At 42.6% G+C, this 20,314-nt stretch overlaps 1 protein-coding gene across 4 annotated transcripts in view; it reads right to left on the bottom strand.

The window, feature by feature from the left end:
- The window catches only part of LOC123951466 (phosphatidylcholine translocator ABCB4), a 199,187-nt gene that overhangs the window by 86,170 nt on the left and 92,703 nt on the right, over positions 1–20,314 (bottom strand). For 2 of the 4 annotated variants that reach the window (XM_046020209.1, XM_046020213.1), the window contains 4 exons: positions 17,000–17,156; positions 16,301–16,498; positions 9,675–9,881; positions 7,116–7,262 (listed from right to left, as the gene is read on the bottom strand). The exons of 1 other annotated variant lie outside the window; for it this stretch is intronic. In XM_046020209.1, coding sequence (XP_045876165.1) covers positions 7,116–7,262; positions 9,675–9,881; positions 16,301–16,498; positions 17,000–17,156 — 709 coding nt within the window. Of the gene's footprint in view, positions 1–5,407; positions 6,107–7,115; positions 7,263–9,674; positions 9,882–16,300; positions 16,499–16,999; positions 17,157–20,314 lie in introns of those variants that run through there. One more of the 4 variants, XM_046020211.1, reaches the window with a different exon arrangement.

Genomic DNA, 20,314 nt, shown 5'->3' with positions numbered 1-20,314 from the left:
AGGCAGTTCTAGTAGTGGTGAATTCCCTCAGCTTTTGTTGTTTTGGGAGAATCTCTCTCCTCTTCTGAAGATTTTTGCCAGACAGTGTATTCTTGGTTGGCAAGGATTCCCCCCGCCCCCAGCACTTGGAACGTATCAGCCCACTCTTTCCTGGCCTACAAGGTTCCTGCTGAGAAACCCAAGGATAGCCATATAGGGGCCCCTTATAAGATTTTATTTTTTTTCTCTTGTTACTCTTTTTAATAATATGATTAGCTGTGTAATAGTTTATTTAGTTGTTTGTTATTTATTGTCTTCTTCCACTAGAATGTAAATGCCAACTCAAATTTTGTTGATTTAAATATTAATCACAGCTAAAAATAAATACAGAGTACCATTTGGAATGGTGCTTGATCAAACAGTTGGGGATTGCATTCTATCCAAGTTGACACATAAAATTTACATCACACTAGATTCATTATCACAATAGATTCATTATCAATTTGGCATTCATACACTTCTCCTTAAATAATACTTAATCTCCTAATAAAGACAATAACAAAGTCACACTTCTGTCTAGCATGATGCATCTATTTTGTGTACTATTATTAAAAACTATTAATTCTCTCCCCAGAAGAGGATGCGAAGTCCTTGAGTGATGTTCCTACTTCTCCTTGATAACCTGTAATTTAAGTACTATGATGAAAAGTTAATACTGATTATGTTATATGATAAAGTGATTAAAAAGGCAAGAAAACAAAGAATTTAATACACATGCATATTCATAACAAAATAAAGAAGAAATACTAATAACAATGACAGTGCTGTGAAGTGTGTAAGCCTGACGATTCACAGACCTGTACCCCTGGAGCAAATACTACATTATATGTTAATAAAAATAATTAATAAAAAAAGGAATGGTGCTTGCTAGTGAGTTGGGGGAGGGAAATAGTTAAATATTCAATGAGGGTAAATTTTCAAAAAAATTTTCAGTTATGCAAAATGAATGTGTTTAACATCTGCTGTACAACATAATTCTTATAGTTAATAATACCTAATTGTACACTTAAAAATGTGTTAAGAGGATAAATTTCATGTTCAATGTTTTTGCTATAATTAAAATATATGGTAGCAGAAATCACTCAAAAAAATCATGATTAGGCAGCTGAGTGCCTGCCGAGCACAAAGGGAATAGAGAATGGGCAGTGTAAGAAGATAGACACATAGATCAATGGAACAGAATAGAGAGCCCAGAAATCGACCCTCAACTCTATGGTCAACTAATCTTCGACAAAGCAGGAAAGAATGTCCAATGGAAAAAAGACAGCCTCTTCAATAAATGGTGCTGGGAAAATTGGACAGCCACATGCAGAAAAATGAAATTGGACCACTTCCTTACACCACACACGAAAATAGACTCCAAATGGATGAAGGACCTCAATGTGAGAAAGGAATCCATCAAAATCCTTGAGGAGAATGCAGGCAGCAACCTCTTCGACCTCAGCCGTAGCAACATCTTCCTAGGAACAACGGCAAAGGCAAGGGATGCAAGGGCAAAAATGAACTATTGGGATTTCATCAAAATCAAAAGCTTTTGCACAGCAAAGGAAACAGTTAACAAAACCAAAAGACAACTGACAGAATGGGAGAAGATATTTGCAAACGACATATCAGATAAAGGGCTAGTATCCAAAATCTATAAGGAACTTAGCAAACTCAACACCCAAAGAACAAACAATCCAATCAAGAAATGGGCAGAGGACATGAACAGACATTTCTGCAAAGAAGACATCCAGATGGCCAACAGACACATGAAAAAGTGCTCCACGTCACTCGGCATCAGGGAAATACAAATCAAAACCACAATGAGATATCACCTCACACCAGTCAGAATGGCTAAAATGAACAAGTCAGGAAATGACAGATGCTGGCGAGGATGCGGAGAAAGGGGAACCCTCCTCCACTGTTGGTGGGAATGCAAGCTGGTGCAACCACTCTGGAAAACAGCATGGAGGTTCCTCAAAATGTTGAAAATAGAACTACCCTATGACCCAGCAATTGCACTACTGGGTATTTACCCTAAAGATACAGACGTAGTGATCCGAAGGGGCACGTGTACCCGAATGTTTATAGCAGCAATGTCTACAATAGCCAAACTATGGAAAGAACCTAGATGTCCATCAACAGATGAATGGATAAAGAAGATGTGGTATATATACACAATAGAATACTATGCAGCCATCAAAAGAAATGAAATCATGCCATTTGCGACGACGCGGATGGAACTAGAGCGTATCATGCTTAGTGAAATAAGTCAATCGGAGAAAGACAACTATCATATGATCTCCCTGATATGAGGACATGGAGAAGCAACATGGGGGGGGTAGGGGGATAGGAGAAGAATAAATGAAACAAGATGGGATTGGGAGGGAGACAAACCATAAATGACTCAATCTCACAAAACAAACTGGGGGTTGCTGGGGGGAGGTGGGATTGGGAGACGGGGAGGGGGCTATGGACATTGGGGAGGGTAAGTGCTATCGTGAGTGCTGTGAAGTGTGTAAACCTGGCGATTCACAGACCTGTACCGCTGGGGATAAAAATACATTATATGTTTATTAAAAAAAAAAAATTGGAAGGGGAGGCGAACCATAAGAGACTATGGACTCTGAAAAACAACCAGAGGGTTTTGAAGGGTCAGGGGTGGGAGGTTGGGGGAACAGGTGGTGGGTAATGGGGAGGGCACGTTTTGCATGGAGCACTGGGTGTTGTGCAAAAAGAATGAATACTGTTACGCTGAAAAAATAAATGGGAAAAAAAATTAAAAAAAAAAAAGAAGATAGTTTTAAATACTAGCTATAGCTGGGTGCCCAGTTGCAGAAATCTCTTGTTACTTTTAAGAGTCTTTGTCTTTAATTTTTGACAGTTTAATTACAAAGTGTGTCGAAGGGAACCTAAACTGATTTAATGTGGTGACCCACGAGCTTTGCAAACTTGACTATCCAATTTCTTCCCAGGCTTGGGATGTTCTTAACCAATATTTCTTTCAGTAGGTTTTCTGCCGCCTTCTCCTCTTCTTCTTCTGTAACTCCAATAATTCAGAAACTGCTTCTTTTCATGGTGTTCCATGGATCACACAGGCTTTCCCCACTCTTCTCCATTCTTTCTTTCTTGTTCTCCTTCGACTAGATTATCCCAAAGTTGTTGTCTCCTGTCTCACAGACTCTTTGACTGAATCTCTATTACATTTTTCATTTCATTCATTGTATTCTTCAGTTCCAGAAATTCTGTTTCTTTTTGGGTTTTTTTTTTGTTTAATTTCCTCTTTGTTAAACTTCTCATTTTGCTGAATTCTCTTTCTGTGTCATCTCAAAGTTCATCAAGTTTCCTTAAAACAGCTATTTTGAATTCTTTACCAGATAAATCACAGAGCTCCATGTTGTGGAGTCAGTTACTGGAAAATTACTGCGATCCATTGATGGTGTCATGCTTCCCTGATTTTTTCATGTTCCATGAAGTTTTACATTGCTGTCTTCCCATGTGAAGTAGCGGTCACTTCCAGGTTCTACTCACTGGCTTCAGAAGAGAAGTATCTTCCATCAGCTCTGCTAGTAACTTGCAGGTTTCATCAGACCCTCTATGAATACAACTGATCCACACTTCTTGCTCCCCATATTGGCACAGATCTTAAGCTTATGTGCTGTCTCTTGACTCCACACCGGGCCATGTAGTGACTGCCTTCCTTCTGTTTTACCAAAAATAGCAGTGAAGCTCATGTTTGTGGCCACTCTTTGGCCCACAGACTAGAGCCAGCCTCCTATGTGTGCTCTACATACACTACACTACATACACTAGCTGTCTGTCTTGCCCTTACCACCGTCATTGCGAACTTGTAAAAGAACCAGTCCCAGGACTGGGCAGAAGATATATGTGTATGAGTGAAGAACACTGAGCATTGGGATACTCCATGGGCCAGTTGGGGGGAGCTACAGGCAACATATTCCCCATGGCTCGCAGCTAAATTTCTCGATAGAGTCCATGACACAATTGGTAGGATCTGTACCTTTTCAGTGCCCTCTGAGAGTCCTGTCTGCTGCTCTCCCAGTTTTTTCTCCCCGTCCCCTGAAGTCATGGAGCTCAAGATTCAGTACTCCGGATGAGGAAAATACACCTCTTCGGCAGCATTCTGCACAGCTGGGGAAGCCAGGTACTCATTCATGCTTCCACCTCCTTACAAAAGAGAAGGAGCTAAGATCTCTCTTGGGCCCTCAGCTGTGTTGCCTTGGGAGAGGAGTGGTACAAGTCAAGTCAAGCTGTTCCTCTTACCCTCTCCAATGCATTAAATTAGTATTTTTTGCCTTTTTTTTTTTTTTTTCCTGGAACTTCTCCTCTGGACTCCTGGACTTCTACAAAGGCTCTCTCATCCATGGGTTATGGTCTAACAGTGTTTTCTAGGCCTGTTGCTGAGAGGGCCTAGGGTCCATAGCCAGGACCAAGGTCTATATGCCTATTACCCAACACACAGGTGGGTGAGACATTTCTCAGGACCCTTGACTTACGGCATTGGATCCCATAGCTCCCCCAGAGGCATTTCTGTCTGTTGATGGATGATAAATTATTGTTGAGGGGGGAGGACAAAAGCAAGGGACATCTTATTTCACCATGAGGCTGCTATTACTCCTCCAAAGTATTTTCTTTTAATCTACATTTCTTTCATTATCAAGATTGTGCACTTCTTCTTTTTTTTTCTAAGGTATTTCTTCTTTGGGAATTACCTGATCATGTTCTTTGCCCATTTTTCTTTGGAGGTGATAGCATTTTTTTTTTCTTTTGAAAGTCTTTGGACCATAAGGATATCAATTGCTTAGATAAACATGGCAAATACTACTACCAGATTTTGTCTTTCAATCTTGTTTGTAGTGCTTTTGGGTTTTTTTTTTTCCTTTTGTGGCCACAGTATCCTTCTTTGTGGTATTTTCTTTTTTCATTATGCTTGCATACATCTGCCACCAGAAGGGTTAGTTTTGGAAGAGACCAATTACTGGGGAAAATGATTCATTATCAAAACAGAGAAACAGTTATTACATTTTTAAAACTGCAGAAATATTAAAATCCTGTAAGAGCCCTTATAAATAATAATTATAATATATATTATATATATATAATAATTATAAATAAGTGCAAGGCAAAATATTTGAAGTACATCAGAGCATACACTTCACCACTTCACATCCTGAGCCCCACGCCACCCCTAGTATCCTGTACTGATGTGTGTGTTTGGTTTGAGAGCCATCATAATGTGAAAACACAAGAACCAACAGGATCACGTCCACAAAGAATGAAGACTGGTGGTTCCATAGGACCCACTGTGAAAAGACGTGTACAATGGGAATTATTTACACTATTCAACCATTCTCACAAAAATTAATGGAAGTTTTTAAAGCACTCTTTTTATTCTTTAAATGCAGAAATAATCTTTACTATTCCAACTGGGAGATGATGTATTTACAAGCATTTTAGACAAGATGACTCTGGTCATATGAAAGTTTAGCTTTATTACAGCACTTGATGCAAACGTTCAGTACTTCTTGCCACTTCTGTCATCTTTCAGCAAGGCAGTAAGTTACAAATAAACAAAAACTATATAATTTATTAACAAAATCTACCTTGAATTATTCTATAAGTTTTAGAATGCAATTAATGCCAGTATTTTCGTCCATTTGATAATGTTTCTTCTGGTTCCTTTAATCTTAAAGTCTGCAGACTCTGAACTTGGTGGAATGATCTTTGGTTGTGGTAGGAAATGTTAAACAAATAATTCTACAGAGTTTTTCCAGTAAGTGCTCGCTTTTTAACTTTGATTAGATGCCATGTTTTACACAAATATTAGAAAATATTTAACAGCTGCTATGGTCACAGTTCACTAGCGCTTTGCTCCAGCCTGGACACTGACCATGGAAAAGTAGATGCCTTTCTGAGCCAGCAGCTGTGGATGCGTGCCGTGCTCCTTGACCTTGCCGTTCTGAAACACCACTATTAAGTCTGCGTTCTGGATGGTGGACAGGCGGTGTGCGATCACGATGCACGTGCGGCCTTCTCTGGCTTTGTCCAAGGCTTCCTGGACGACCTGATCAATAACCACATAAATTAATTCTGATAAAAACAGGCCTCTCCTTTCCTTCTCCATCATAAGACTCACAATCTTCCAACAAGAGGTCCTTCTTTAATGACAGTATCCGTGAAACATTACAGAATTGAAAAAGCAAGGAATGTGTCATCTCAGAAGATAAGGGACTCCTAGACTGGATTAGTTCTGAGGCAGAAGACATCTATTCTCGGAGTTATGACAATAACTACGGTCTGTGCATTCATCATTTGAAAACATGTACTGGTGTGCCCACCCACACAACCTCCTTCAGAGTGGCCCTCCAGTCCGTCCAGCTCTAGAGCAAATCCAGGGAGACCGAGCGCAGGCTGAACACAGCCTCCTTGAATTTTGGGATTTTAGTAAAGATCGGAGATGTCTCAGAATTAATATGTCTTTCAGATACCTGAAGAGCCAACCTTTTCTCAAACTGAAAATGATTACTAATATTTATCTTAACGTAGAGTCAGTTTTTATACTACATTAACCTCCCACTTCTTCATACAGTTGCCAGAGAGATGTCATTGGTGGAAATGGGAAAGTGGCCCCTGAACATGGCATCTTTGGTCAATACAAAGTGATCCAGAGTTATTTTTTTGGAGCCTGGGTGCTACAAGATTAATTCCCCCTATTTTGTCTTAGGGTTCTTGAATTACAGCAGCAGAAGGTATCCACATTCTGCGGAAAGCTGATGTAAGTAACAATCAACATAGCTTGGCTGAATTTTGTTCTCTACCATGGAAGACAGAAGCATTTAAAGACAACCAGATCAAGGGTAATGAATCCGATTTAAATTCGTACCTTTTCGGGGCACCTGGGTGGTTCCGTCATTAAGTATCAGCCTTTGCCTCAGGTCCTGATCCCAGAGTGCCGGGATCAAGCCCTCCCCCCCCCCACAAGCCTGTTCTCCCTCTCGCACTCCCCCTGCTTGTGTGCCCTCTCTCGCTGTCAAACAAATAAAATCTTTAAAAATAAACAAGTAAATTCGTACCTTTTCACTTTCTGTATCCAGAGCTGATGTAGCTTCATCCAGAAGCAAAATCCGAGGCTGCCGAACAAGGGCACGAGCTATGGCAATGCGCTGCTTCTGGCCCCCAGAGAGCTGGGTTCCTTTGTCTCCCACTCTGGTGTTGTATTTCTGTGAAGAGGGTTTTGTTATTAGGAGACACAGGACTAACAATCCTAAAAAAGAGTTTACCCACAGAAAATAGGATAACCGCTTCCATAAACACAAAAATGTTTCAGTTCAGAAGCTAAGAATGGGCTCACAGAGGATTATATACCAAAAATGTAGCTCTCAGTGGCAGATTTGATCTCTTCTTGAAAATAGACATTTGGGGGGCACCTGGGTGGCTCAGTCAGGTAAGCCTGTGCCTTCAGCTCAGTCATGATCCTGGGGTCCTGGGATGGAGCCCTGCCCTAGGCTACCTGTTCAGGGGAGAGTCTGTTTCTCCCTCTCCCTCTGCTCCTGCTCTCACGTGTGTGGTGTCTCTCTCTCTCTCTCTAATATATAAAAATCTTTAAAAACAATAAAAAAAAAAGAAAATAGACATTTAGGTCTGAGAAGCTATGTTTTAGTGTAAATAAGTCAATATCTTTATGAGGAAAAATACTGTTACAATGTTAGTCTCTTCCAGTCTTCTGGTTTTGTTATATTAGGGACAAAGTTTGGTTTTAAGGAAGGAAATCTGACTTAAAATGGGCTATGCAATAAATGAAACTCATTTTACTTACAACCAGCAGGTGGTGCTCTCTGCATTGAAGTCAGGAAGGGAAGCCATTTCTTGGGAGGCTAGCTCCCAAGGAGGGTATCTGTTTTTATAAATCTCTAACACTTCAAAAATCTTAATGGATGCTAAGGAATTCCATCTTGATATCTAACCTTAAACCTAACCTAAATCTCCTGGTTTCATTTTTGTGACTTTAGAGTCCTCCCAAAGTTCCTCACATACTCTGTCCCACAGTAGATAACTGTCATTAACTACTCAATCGAATGACAGGGACAGGAGTTAAAAGGACATGTAGGAGAGCAGGAACAAGATGTGACAGCATGTGTAACCTAGAAGACAATACTATCATCATTTACAGCTTCTTGCCAGGCTGGAATTTTAGTAAAACCCTGGGCTCTGATTCTGACCCCCAGAGTTTCACTTAAAAATCCATGTTCTGTGGGGCACCTGGGTGGCTCAGTGGCTTAAGCCTCTGCCTTCAGTTCAGGTCATGATCTCGGGGTCCTGGGATCGAGCCCTACATCGGGCTCTCTGCTGAGCAGGAAGCGTGCTTCCCCCTCTCTCTCTGCCTGCCTCTCTGCCTACTTGTGATCTCTCTGTCAAATAAATAAATAAAATCTTTTTTAAAAAAATTCATGTTCTATGTAGGATTGCCTATTTTTATTGGACATATATGGTTGCCCTAGTTCAAGGGCAGTCAGACTGAGATCTCCCCCAGCAGGTGGAGTCTGAGGACCCCAGAGCCACAGGCGCCTCAGGAGGCAGGAGTGCTGTGTGTCCCATGTGAGGGCAGGGGTTTCCGGGCTGCACTGAGACCCTATGATCCTGCTGTAGCAGGTAAGGCAGGGCTGTGACCCTAAAGAAAGACAGTAACCAGTAAAGGGGATTGAAGCTGTATCTTTCAAGTTTTCTAGCCTTGGGAAAGACTGATCATCCATAGCTGGGCAAGAAGCTTAAATGAAGGGGAGAGGGACAATTCCTCCACTGGGGGGTCTATGATGTGGGGGCAGCAGATATCACAGGAAGAGCCTCAACAAAAGGAAGTCTGGGAAAGAGCTGGTATTGCCATCTTTCCCCATAAGGAAACTGCCTTCCCTGCTGGTTGGAGGCTACTGAGCTTTATTTTTGAGGGGTGCTTCCTTATGAAGAAACTAGTGATAATGGGACGGGGTATAGACAAGCCAGGTCAAGGTGACTTCAAAATGCAGTACCTAAGGGGCTTAAGAGAGGGCAAGAGGTTCCTTTTATATAACTTCCCAGGAAGAATTCAGAAGCCATCCATGGACAACAGCTCAGGGAGCTCCGTGGAAAATTTCAAGAATCAGCCCTCTAAGCAGAGCTTGGGGGCCATGAAATGTGCAATGATGAGAGATTACATAGTAACACAGTCACACCAAGGGCTCAGCTCTATTCAGGGAGAGCCTTCTTTCTGACCTGGGTTCAGTTCCCCAGCCTGGCCTGACTCCCCACAGGTAGGTTTGCAGCTTGGGGGAGAGCAGCAAAAAGGCAGAAGGAAGGTCGGCAAAGAAATGGGGGTGGAGGGGCTGTGCCTGCTTCTGTGGGTGCTGTACTGAGTGAGACTCAGAGGGAAAGGCTTCCTCCATATATATCCTTCTCGGTCAGGCTTGCTCACCACGGAAGCCAGCTGGGTGATCAGGCAAACACAGTATCAAATGGGGATAGGAAGTGTGGCAAGACGTTGTATACAGGTATGTATTTTGGTTGCTCCCTTCTCTTCACCTTTGGAAAACCAGCCCTTTAGAAATCCCAGTGCAGGCCAGGGAGGCTGCCATAGGCTCCTAATTTGGAGAAAGACTTACATCAGGGAGTGTCTCGATGAAGGGGTGTATGTTGGCCTCCTTGGCTGCCTGCACGATCTCTTCCTGTGACACGACGCGGCTGTTGTCTCCGTAGGCAATGTTCTCCGCAATGCTGCAGTCGAACAGGATGGGCTCCTGGGACACGATGCCCAGGTGGGCTCGGAGCCACTGGACATTTAGGTTCTTTATCTCCTCGCCATCAATCAGCTGAAAATGAGAGTTCATAGGTAACTTCGTGACCGGCACATTTTGAATGTAGCAAAATCGGTATCCTTATCTCATACACTAAAATTGCCAAGTTACTGTGGGACAATATTTTTGTTGTTGTTGAGTTTGGACTGTCAAAGTTAAATGAACTAGGTCATAGTTTTACAATCTGATGAACTGTCACGTTCCTTCTGTTTGAACCCTGGCTTCCCACATGCATGTGATGAGCAGGAAAATCCCCCCACTCCCAAGACCCATAGTATAATCCATGAAACCTCCGAATGTTACATCGCATCACAAAGGAAATTAAGGTAAAGGCGGCTCATCAGCTGATCTCAAAAGAAGAAGATCATCTTGGATGATCCAGGTGGCCCCAATGTAATCATGAGGGTCCTTCACTATTCAAGAGGGAGGCAGGACAGTATCAGAGTGGGGCAGTATGACTGACACTCAATTAGTCATTGTTGGCTTTGAAGACTGAGGGAGGGGGCCAGGAGCTAGAAGAAGAAAACAGTCCCCTAGAGCCTGCAGAAGGAATGCCATCCTGGTGACACTTTGATGTTAGCTTGCCAAAATCCATTCTAGACATCTGCTTCCAGAATTTGTAAGATACTAAGTTCATGCTGTTTTATACCACAAAAATGTGTCGGCACCCTTATTCTTACGTATCAGTTTTTCATAAGAAAAGTAGCCGAGATTAGACTGGAAATCAGTAACTACAGTGAGCACACAACAGGTTTGCAGGTCAGGAGCCTCAGAATCAGGTTTTAGAAGAGCAGGGTGCAACAGTTAAATGGAAAAGAAGTGTGGGAAGGTGTCTGCTGGATCTCTAAGTAGTTGTTGATCTTGAAAAAAATGAATTAATTTCTCTGAGTGTTTCTTTGTGCGTAAAATGGGAATTATGATAATTTCTAAACTCCTAGAACTAGTATTGCACGAGATCCTGCCTAGATCCCACCCAGCACAGTGCTGGGCATGGGGTATGTGCCCCAAGAGCATCAGAGACTGGTAACTCCGTGTCACTGTAATTGAAACTACAGTGGAGGGACGAAGGCTGGACGGAGGAAATGATGGGCAGACATCTACCGTATTGGGCCAAAGGAGTGGGAAGCAGAAGCTGTCTCTTCTCTGATGACCTGGCTCCCTGGGTTACCCTGCAGCAGCCTGGGGAGTGCTCCTTCCAGCCTTGCTCGGATGCACACATGTCTGCACCAAAGACTGACTTTGCAAGAGAACTCTGGTATTCAAGTGAGATAGATAGTCATTCCCTCTGGAGATGCAAGTGACTCGGCTTCAGGCTTCTCCTGTAGTGCTAGTGAGGGTCTACCATGCTATCTACACCCTCTGGATCTCATGTGCCTGGCTGGGTGCCCCTGGGAGACAGCTGGCAGGTACAATCTCTGCTGCAGGAACATGGCTCCTGTTTGTGAAGCTGGCAAGTGTAGGGATAGAAAACACAGTCATGACCTTCTTAGTACCCAGCCCAGTTGCCATGGAGACTATTTCAGCATCTATGTTCTAGGCTTCCTCACAGTGTTAAGTGGGAAACAGAGGGTAGAGAGAGGCAGTAAAAACCATACAAGAATGTGGCACAACAGCAGATCTCGTGAGATGGAATACTGTACTTGAGAAATGGAAATTTCAGGAAAGGAGTAGCTCAATTTTCTCCAAGCTTATGCTGCTGGCAGGAAAACAGATACTGCCTAATATCATTAGACAAATTTCAACAATCCCACCAAATTTTAACAAGTTTCTTTATCACGCTGAATACAGTAACACTCTTGGTCCTCCTCAGCCCCACAAGATACACTGGAATTGCAAATTCTTCAAGCCCGTGTTAACGGAAGCATCCTTTCTGTAGAGAAAACATGGTTAGAAGCCCAGATGTAAAAGAGATGAATGCAGAGGCTCTTTGGCTGAGGCACGGGTGATGGTCTGAGGGAAGACCAAGGAACTTTAGGGGATAGGGAAACACTGTTCAAGAGATACTGACCTAAATAAAACTTAACCAGGAAATTCAACGCCTTGGTAATAATAAGGTAAAACCAGGTTAAATGACTATCTTATTTTAGATTGTTAAACGTACTGCTGTCTTCATTAGCATAATCAAAAGGTAAATACGTATTATTCTGCTATATGTACTCTGAAATCATGATTACAGATGTCAATTATTGAGCACTGACTGTATTATAGGTCCTGTAATAAGCCTGTCTCAGGCATTCTCTTTTTTAATCTTCACACCCGCCCCCCGCCCCAGTGAGATAGCTGTTTTTTGTGAGGGTTTTTTGAAGATTTATTTATTTTAGAAAGAGAGAGTGAGTGTGCAGTGAGTGGGGGTAAGGGCACGAGAGAGAAACCCAAGTGGACTCCATGCTGAGCGACCTGTGGGTAAGCGAGGCAGCGGGGTGGGGGGCGGGGCTGTATCTCACCCCCCTGAGATCCTGACCTGAGCCAGAACCGAGAGTCAGCCCCACAACTGACTGAGCCACCTAGGCGCCCCTGGGGTAGGTGTGGTTTTAATCTCCATTTTACTAAAAAATGGAGCAAAGCATTTTATTTAAAAAATGAGCAAAGTGACGTGACTTACACAAGATCACACAGTAACCTGGGGTTGAATTTTTACACTATATTTTTTACACTATATATATTACCCTATACATTATATATTATACTATATCTTTTTTACACTATATTTTTACACTATAAGTTGGGTTTTGGTAACACAAGTGCCTTATAATTGAAAGATGCTCTCTGCCCTCCATCACAGAGGAAAGCTCCCATGTTAGCTCAGGCGCCCACCCGGTAATACCCAGACTATGACCACAGGCTTCTGATGATGGTGGTTGTGCTAGACCGGGGAGGGGAGAAAGGAAAGGTTGGGGAAGACTTAGACCAGAGGCGATTTAACAGTGAAGGTAATGAAGTTCAGCTTCTAGAGTCCCGAATTGCGGGTAATTGCTGGGGGCTGAAGTGTGTTTGGGGTGGGAGGGAGGCCAGGCTGCAGTCAGGAAACTCTTCCGGGTGAGTATTTACGTATCAGCCTATAGAGGAAAGGGACCTGAGTGGCACCTGGGGGGCTCAGTCAGTGAGATGTCTGCCCTCTGTTCAGGTCATGATCCTCGGGTCCTGGAATGGAGCCCCAAGCACCCCCAATGCTCAGCACTGAGTCTGCTTCTCCCTCTCCTACTCCTCGAACTCGTGATCTCTCTTGCACACATGCTCTCTCTCACTCAAATAAATAAATAGATGAGAAAGGAATTTGAATCTTTAAGGTGTCACTATTTTGTTGTGATTTTTTTTACCAGAAGTAAATATTCTCACTTTTGTACCTAATTTTGCATTCATAATTTTGTATTTTTTTAGGTAGAGTCCCTAAAAACGTACAACCTGCCGGCCCCACAAAACTGGGAATGCCCCCGCTATACAACTCAGTCGCTTCATTTTTCAAGACTCTCCACAGGTTAACCTACACCTTTCAAATGTATCAGTTCAGTGGTTCTCAGATGATGGCTGCATCAGAATCATCTGGGGAAATTGTAAAAATTAATAGGCCAGATCCTGACAGAATGGAATGAGCCAGGCTGGCTGTGTTCTTCAGTTGTTCTGAGAAGCACAGCTCCGGTCACCATGACTCAAAGTATCATTCAAGGCGCACCGACGGTCATGAGGACTTCCGGACCTCACGGTCACGTCCTTCTTCAGTTCTCATGAGCAATCATGCCCAGATCCGCACTCATGTTTACATGGCAAGGAGAACTAACTACCAGTCGCCTACAGACTGGGTTATTAAGGGTTACTAATTGATACGCATCAACAAAACTTGGCACATTTGCTCGTGCTTCTTGAGGACACTTCCGCTAGAACTCTGGCTGCTGTGTACCACCTGGCAGGACTTCAAAGCCCTAGCACACATGCACAGGAGCCGATAACAGTGTTCCCACAACAGACAAGGACACGTTGTTTTCCTTGTGTTTTCAGTGTTGTCTTGAGATGGTTATTGCCCTGTGCACTTGGCACTCATTTCCATATTCTTCTCCGCCTTTCCATGTATGAAGGGAGTGGAAGGCTAACGACTATTTCCCAGACTTTCTTCTGGTTCTGGAAGTAACTGTGGTTCTACCAGCGAGAGGCACTGTGCAAAATCTGGAAGGCCTAGGCTGATTCTCTCTAGTAGCCAAACTAACAGAAGTGGCTAGAAGTGCAGTGGGGAGGTCATGAGAGTGGTCTTTTTTTTTTTTTTTTTGCTCTTCCTAAATGGATTATAATTTAAAAGTTAAAGAATCACAGCTCTCATTAAGTCTGCTATTTCAGCCAAAATAAGCTATATGGACATTGGGAGCAAATCACCTATCAGCCACAGCTCACATTATCTTTTTTTTTTTTTCCACTTCAAATTTATTTTTCTAATTTTTGCTTAGGTTTTTATTTTTTATTTTTTTAAATTATTTTTTTAATTTAAATTTAAATTAACTAACATATAATGTATTTATTACTGGTTTCAGAGGTAGAGGGCAGTGATTCATCAGTCTTATATAATACCCAGTGCTCATTACATCACATGCCCTCCTTAATGTCCATCACCCAGTTACCCCATTCCCCCAACCACCATCCCTCCAGCAATCCTCACTTTGTCTCTTACATCAAATGACATCTTGACTGCTCAGTCTTTCACCCTCAGGCAATCAGCTCTACTGGTCCCTTAAGAGCCAGCTCTAGACCTATGTTCTTTTATATAACTCATGGAAGTACATGTCTCATCTCTTCAGGTAAAGTCTTTGAGTGCGGACATCATAACCTATAATTCATTAGAGCTCAACGTTTAATACATTGCTCACTCAACATCTTTAAGGGTCATAATCAGTGTCTAAGGGCTAACATTTCCTTCTATAATTGCTTCCTTTGTCTCTTCCTTCCCTGTTCAAACTTTTAACAGCAAAATTGAAGCATAAAATCAGAATCCACAGAAAATATAAAACAAGAAAGTAAAAATAAGAGACAAAGTTCATGTAGCTATTAAGAAACAGACTGAATAGAATATAATTAAAAAAATATTTATGACTGTGATTGAATTTAAAAAGAGCTCTGGACTATAGGCTGAAAGCTCTACTTTCACGACCGTCCTTAATGCAAGTGGGGTCCATATGGAGCTGAGGCACCAATAAGACTATACGGAAAGGTATCCATTTTGTTTGGTCAGTGCCCATGAAATTCTAGTAGTTTTTTTTTTTTAAGAAAGGGAGGGGTCGGGGAGGGATAGAGGGAGAGAATCTTAAGTTGATTCCCCATCCAGCATGGAGCCCGATGTAGGGCTTGATCTCATGACCTTGAGATTATGACCTGCACCAAAATCAAGAGTCGGACGCTTAACCAACTCAGCTACCTGGATGCCCTGTTAAATATTTTTAATAGCACCTGTGAGTACAACCAATAATTAATATTTACATAATAAAAATTTCTTCTATTCCTTCCTAATTTAATTCTTTCCTATTCTCTCTTGTAGTCATTTAAAATTTCACCACTCCTTTTATGACTCCTATCTCATCCTCAGGACCTAAGATAGTGTCTGACAAGCACTCAGTAAACGTTTGTTGAATTTGAATGAATAAATGCGACCCCTCATTTATTCTTTTAGTTCATGAGAAAAAGGGAATCCCTCTATATTCTTTATCTGGTCCCCAAAGTTGTTGATCTCACTTTTCTTTTTTTCCTTAGAACGTGTTTCAATACCCTCTCAATGATTTTATCTCATCCTCAGCCATAAAAGTGTTCCAGCTTTTCTGGTCCTGACCGTCTCCCCGCTCACACTGTTGTTCTTAATCGTCTTTCTTTCACCTTTGACCTTCTAGAGAGTCTGGACTCAGTCTCCACCTCCCCTTCTTACCATGCCTCAGCCAAGCTAAATGCATTCCTACCACAACCCCCCTTCGCCGAGAACACTTAAAAAATGTCACAAGTAGTCCATTCATTGTCAAATCCTATCATGTCTTTTCAGTCTTCATCTTCCTACCTGTCTACAGGATCTGTCATTGTGGACTCTACTTTCTCCTTCTTGAAACATATCCCATCCTTGGTTCCCACCTTACTGTCTCTCTTGGCACCTCTCCCCCTCCTCTATCTTTCCAGCTACTTAAGTTCTCTGCTAGATCTTTTCCTGTAAGCGGAAGCCTAGCCAGGGGAAGGGGGAGGGTGATAAAAAGGTGGCTCACGAAGGAGGGTGGCGGGGCGGTTTGAGAGAGAGCCCGGAGAAGCGGCCAGGGAAAGCAGACACAGTTTGGAGCCCGTATGTAGGGTGTAAGACTTTCAGGGAGATTGTTATTCAAGGGTTGGAAAAACTGTGGCTTATAGTCAAGAGTTACATAATGCAGGCATTTAGATGACAAAAAAGTTAAAGAGAGGAGTGAGAAAGAAAGTGTGCTCACCACTGTACCAGCCGAGGGGTCGTAGAACCGCTCAAGGAGCTGGACCACCGTGCTCTTCCCACAGCCGCTGCTGCCCACCAGCGCCAGCGTCTGGCCCTTCTTCACCTCGAGGCTCAGCCCCTGCAGCACGGGGATGTTTGGTCGAGTGGGATAGTTGAACACGACTTCATTAAATGTCACGTTTCCTTCCAACGTATTCTAGAATCAGAACAGTGACAATAAAGGTGATTATGGCAATCCCGAAAACTCACAGTACAGAGAACCCCTCTACCACCAGGTGTCTGAAGACAGTGAACTTGCATTACAATGACGCTGCAGCTGTTACTGCCAGAATGCAATCAATAAGATCGAAAAGAGTCAGGGGTTTTATAGCAGGGATTGTTAATGCAACACAAATATGCTAACTCAGACATGTTCCCCAAGAATACAGTAACCTACATATAATAAAACCTGGTAAACAGGATTTGCTTATAAATTGGGCAGTCTGTCTATCTCCTTGTAGCCTTGTTATACAAATGTACTGGATACTAACATAACTGATTAGCATTTATTAAAATGACCTCATGATCTAGACAGTTTCTTTTTATTCCCAGCAAATTAAAAAAAAAAAAAAAACCCACAGATTTTATTAAATTTCCTCTTAGAATACGTCCACTCATCAGTTAGGAATCTATCTTACCATCAAAACATCAGACTCACCGGCTGGAGGCCTCCTGTGCTGTAGCTGTCAATCAGAGGGGTTTTTTCAATGATCATGATGACGTGGGCTGCTGATACTTTGGCTTTGGCATAGTCAGGAGCAAATGAACTGACCTGCCCCACTGCCATGGCACCAAAGACAATAGCTGAGAATACCCTGCAAAAACACAGACGAAGCATGCGCAGAGTTTGGGATTATAATGCCAGACAGCTTACCGTTCTACAACCACAGAGCTTTGCCGCAAACGGTGAAAGACAGAAGGTAAAAAATAAAACCAATAGACACTTGTCCTCATATAGTTCGTGTCAGTGTAATACACTGTAACATAGCCCCATTTTTCATCTGTTTCTCTCACCTCGCCTTCTAGTAATGTGACTTGGCAGCTCCTCCATTTAAGAACGGGAATTCAGGGGCACCTGGGTGGCTCAGTGGGTTAAAGCCTCTGCCTTCAGCTCAGGTCATGACCTCAGGGTCCTGGGATCGAGCCCTCAGTCGGGCTCTCTGCTCAGCAGGGACCCTGCTTCCCTTCCTCTCTCTCTGGCTGCCTCTCTGCCTACCTGTGATCTCTGTCTGTCAAATAAATAAATAAAATTAAAAAAAAAAAAACAACTTAAAAAAAAAAAAAGAACGGGAATTCATTTTTTAGCCTTTGAATCCGAGTTGGCCTGTGACTTGCTTTGGCCAACAGGATGTGGCGGAAATGACTATTGCCAGTTCTAAGCCTATGACTCAGGGGGCTCGGTGTACCTTCTCTCTCTGGCACTACCACAAGCCCAGCTAGCCTGCTAGAGGACAAAGCATAGATGGAGGCAAGCTGTGTGGGCTCCAGCCAACTAGCTTGTAGTCTTCCGCACACATGGATGAGACTAGCTGAGATCTGCTATGCCTACCCCGGCTCAGCAGAATTGCCCAGCTGACCCACAGACTTGAGCGCAAATACGAATGCTATTATCCCATGTCACTGGGGCTTAGCACCTGGTTGTTAAGCAGTGTGCCTGTGGCAATCAATAACGGGTGTAGGCATTTGAGACAACGTGGACAGACTGAGAGGATATTAAATTAAGTGGAATAAGTCAGATTGGAAAAGACAAGTGCCATATAATTTCACTCATGTGGAATCTAAAAATACGAATGGATAAACAAAGAGCAGAATCAGATCTATAAATCAGAGAACAAACTGATGGTTGCCAGAGGGGCAGTGGGGGGGGGGCAAAATGGGCGAAGGGGAGTGGGAGAGACAGGCTTCCCGTTAGGGAATGAATAAGTCAGAGAATAAAAGGTACAGCATAGGGAATCCAGTTCAGTGATATTGTAATAGCCTTGTATGGTAAGGGATGGTAGTTGAACTACCATCTGAGCATAGTATCATGTATAGAGAAGCTGAATCATTATGTTGCACACCTGAAACTAATGTAACACTGGGAGTCAATTATTAAAAAAAATAATAGATACGGGCAGTGGTGCTGAAATTACCTTGGGTTCTTAGAAAACATGGGAGCTGTACAGCAAAGAGTGAGCTTCTTATAGAGACAAGTCTCATGCTGCTCTCAAGATGCAATCCCCATGCTTAACCTATGGCTGGGAATCACAGCAGCTTAAAGCTGGGAAGGACTCTACAGGATATCAAGTCCAGTTCTCAACGTTTGTTCCCTGGGCAACTTCCCCTAAGTCGGCTTCTGTCCTTCGTTTTAGGAAGTAGCAAGTTTGATTAAGTCTATTGTTAAAAAGCTCTTTTTCAAATGGAAGAAAAATGTCCATCCTTTTGCATAATCCAGCCCTTAACTGGAATATTGTCAAAAAGACCCTTTACTTCTTTGGTAAATCCTTTCCCTCTCGACACTCCAGTTGCCCTCCTCTGGACACATTGCTCCATATGCCTTTTTATTACTTTATTTTTTAAAATTATTTTTCATTTCCAAGTTTTTATTTAAAATCCAGGTAATTAACATACAGTGTACTATTAGTCTCAAGTGTAGAATTTACTGACTCAACACTTGCAAACAATACCGAGTGCTCATCACAAGTGTGCTCCTTAATCTCCGCCGTCTACTTCACCCATCCCCCCGCCCACCTCCCCTCAGCCAACCACTATTTTGTTCTCCGTGGTTAAGTCTGTTTCTTGATTTGCATCTCTTCTTCCCCCCAACCCCGCCGCCCGTTTTCATCTGTTTTATTTTTTAAATTCCACAGGTGAGTGAAATCATATGGTGTTTGTCTTCTTCTGACTTTTTTCTTTGCTTAGCATCACACTCTCTGGCTCCATCCTTGTCATTTCAAAAAGCAATATTTCACTCTTTCTATGGCTGAGTAATATTCTATTATATATGCATGTCTCTTCTTCTTTATCCATGCATCGGCCAAGGGACACTGGGGCTGTTTCCATAATGTGGCTACTTCCACATGTCTTTTTAAACAGTGGTCCCCGGGGCACCTGGGTGGCTCAGTTGTCAAGCATCTGCCTTTGGCTCAGGTCATGATCCCAGGGTCCTGGAATCCAACCCTGCATCAGGCTCCCTGCTCGGTGGGAAGCCTGCTTCTCCCTCTCCCACTCACCCTGCTTGTGTTCTCTCTCTCTGTCTCTCTGTCAAATGTGTCTCTCTCTGTCAAATAAATAAATAAAATCTTTAAGAAAAAATAAACAGTGGGCCTGGAACTAACACAGTACTTGGGAACCCACCCAGAAGAATACCGTCACATCTCCTCTGGGCTCTAGAAAATTATACAAATGGTTAATCTCCGGCTTGTCATTATTTACTCTTATAAGATCTTTTATAAATAGACTACTCTTCAGACAGGACCCTCCTTTCCTTTACTTGATCTTCTCAAAAATGCTCATGTGTCAGCAACTTCCATCAATTCGATGCCTTACCTTGAAGTGAAACAATGTATCAAATAATTATCTAATTGAAGCCCCAATGACAGATGCTTGGTTTTGATCCTTTGGTCCAAGTCATAAATAGCTCCTGCATATCATTTGTCAGACAGAGATATTAGGGAGAAACTTTAAATCCTCTGTTGAGTTCATCCTGAGCAAGCCATAATGCATACACAAGCAAATGTCTAAATAGAATGAAACCATTACCTCAACACCTTGGATAAGCCAGGTTTAGCTGATTCTGGTTTAAATGTAAAACTGTCCTACCATGAATGATGGTATTCTATCAAAGGGCAGAGTCTCACCCATCACCAAATCTAGATGCCCAGAAAGATTATACATACTTTTCACTACCCAAATGCATATCTGAGTATTTCAGTAGTATAATTAAGTTCAGGTCTGTCTTTCCCTGACGGAGGAACAATTTTCTGCCTTCACA

This window comes from Meles meles, chromosome 10 (genome assembly GCF_922984935.1).
Source record: "Meles meles chromosome 10, mMelMel3.1 paternal haplotype, whole genome shotgun sequence".
NCBI classification, from domain to species: Eukaryota; Metazoa; Chordata; class Mammalia; order Carnivora; family Mustelidae; genus Meles; species Meles meles.
Note: the sequence above shows the minus strand (reverse complement) of the source record. Positions and strands in the feature narration are given on the sequence as shown.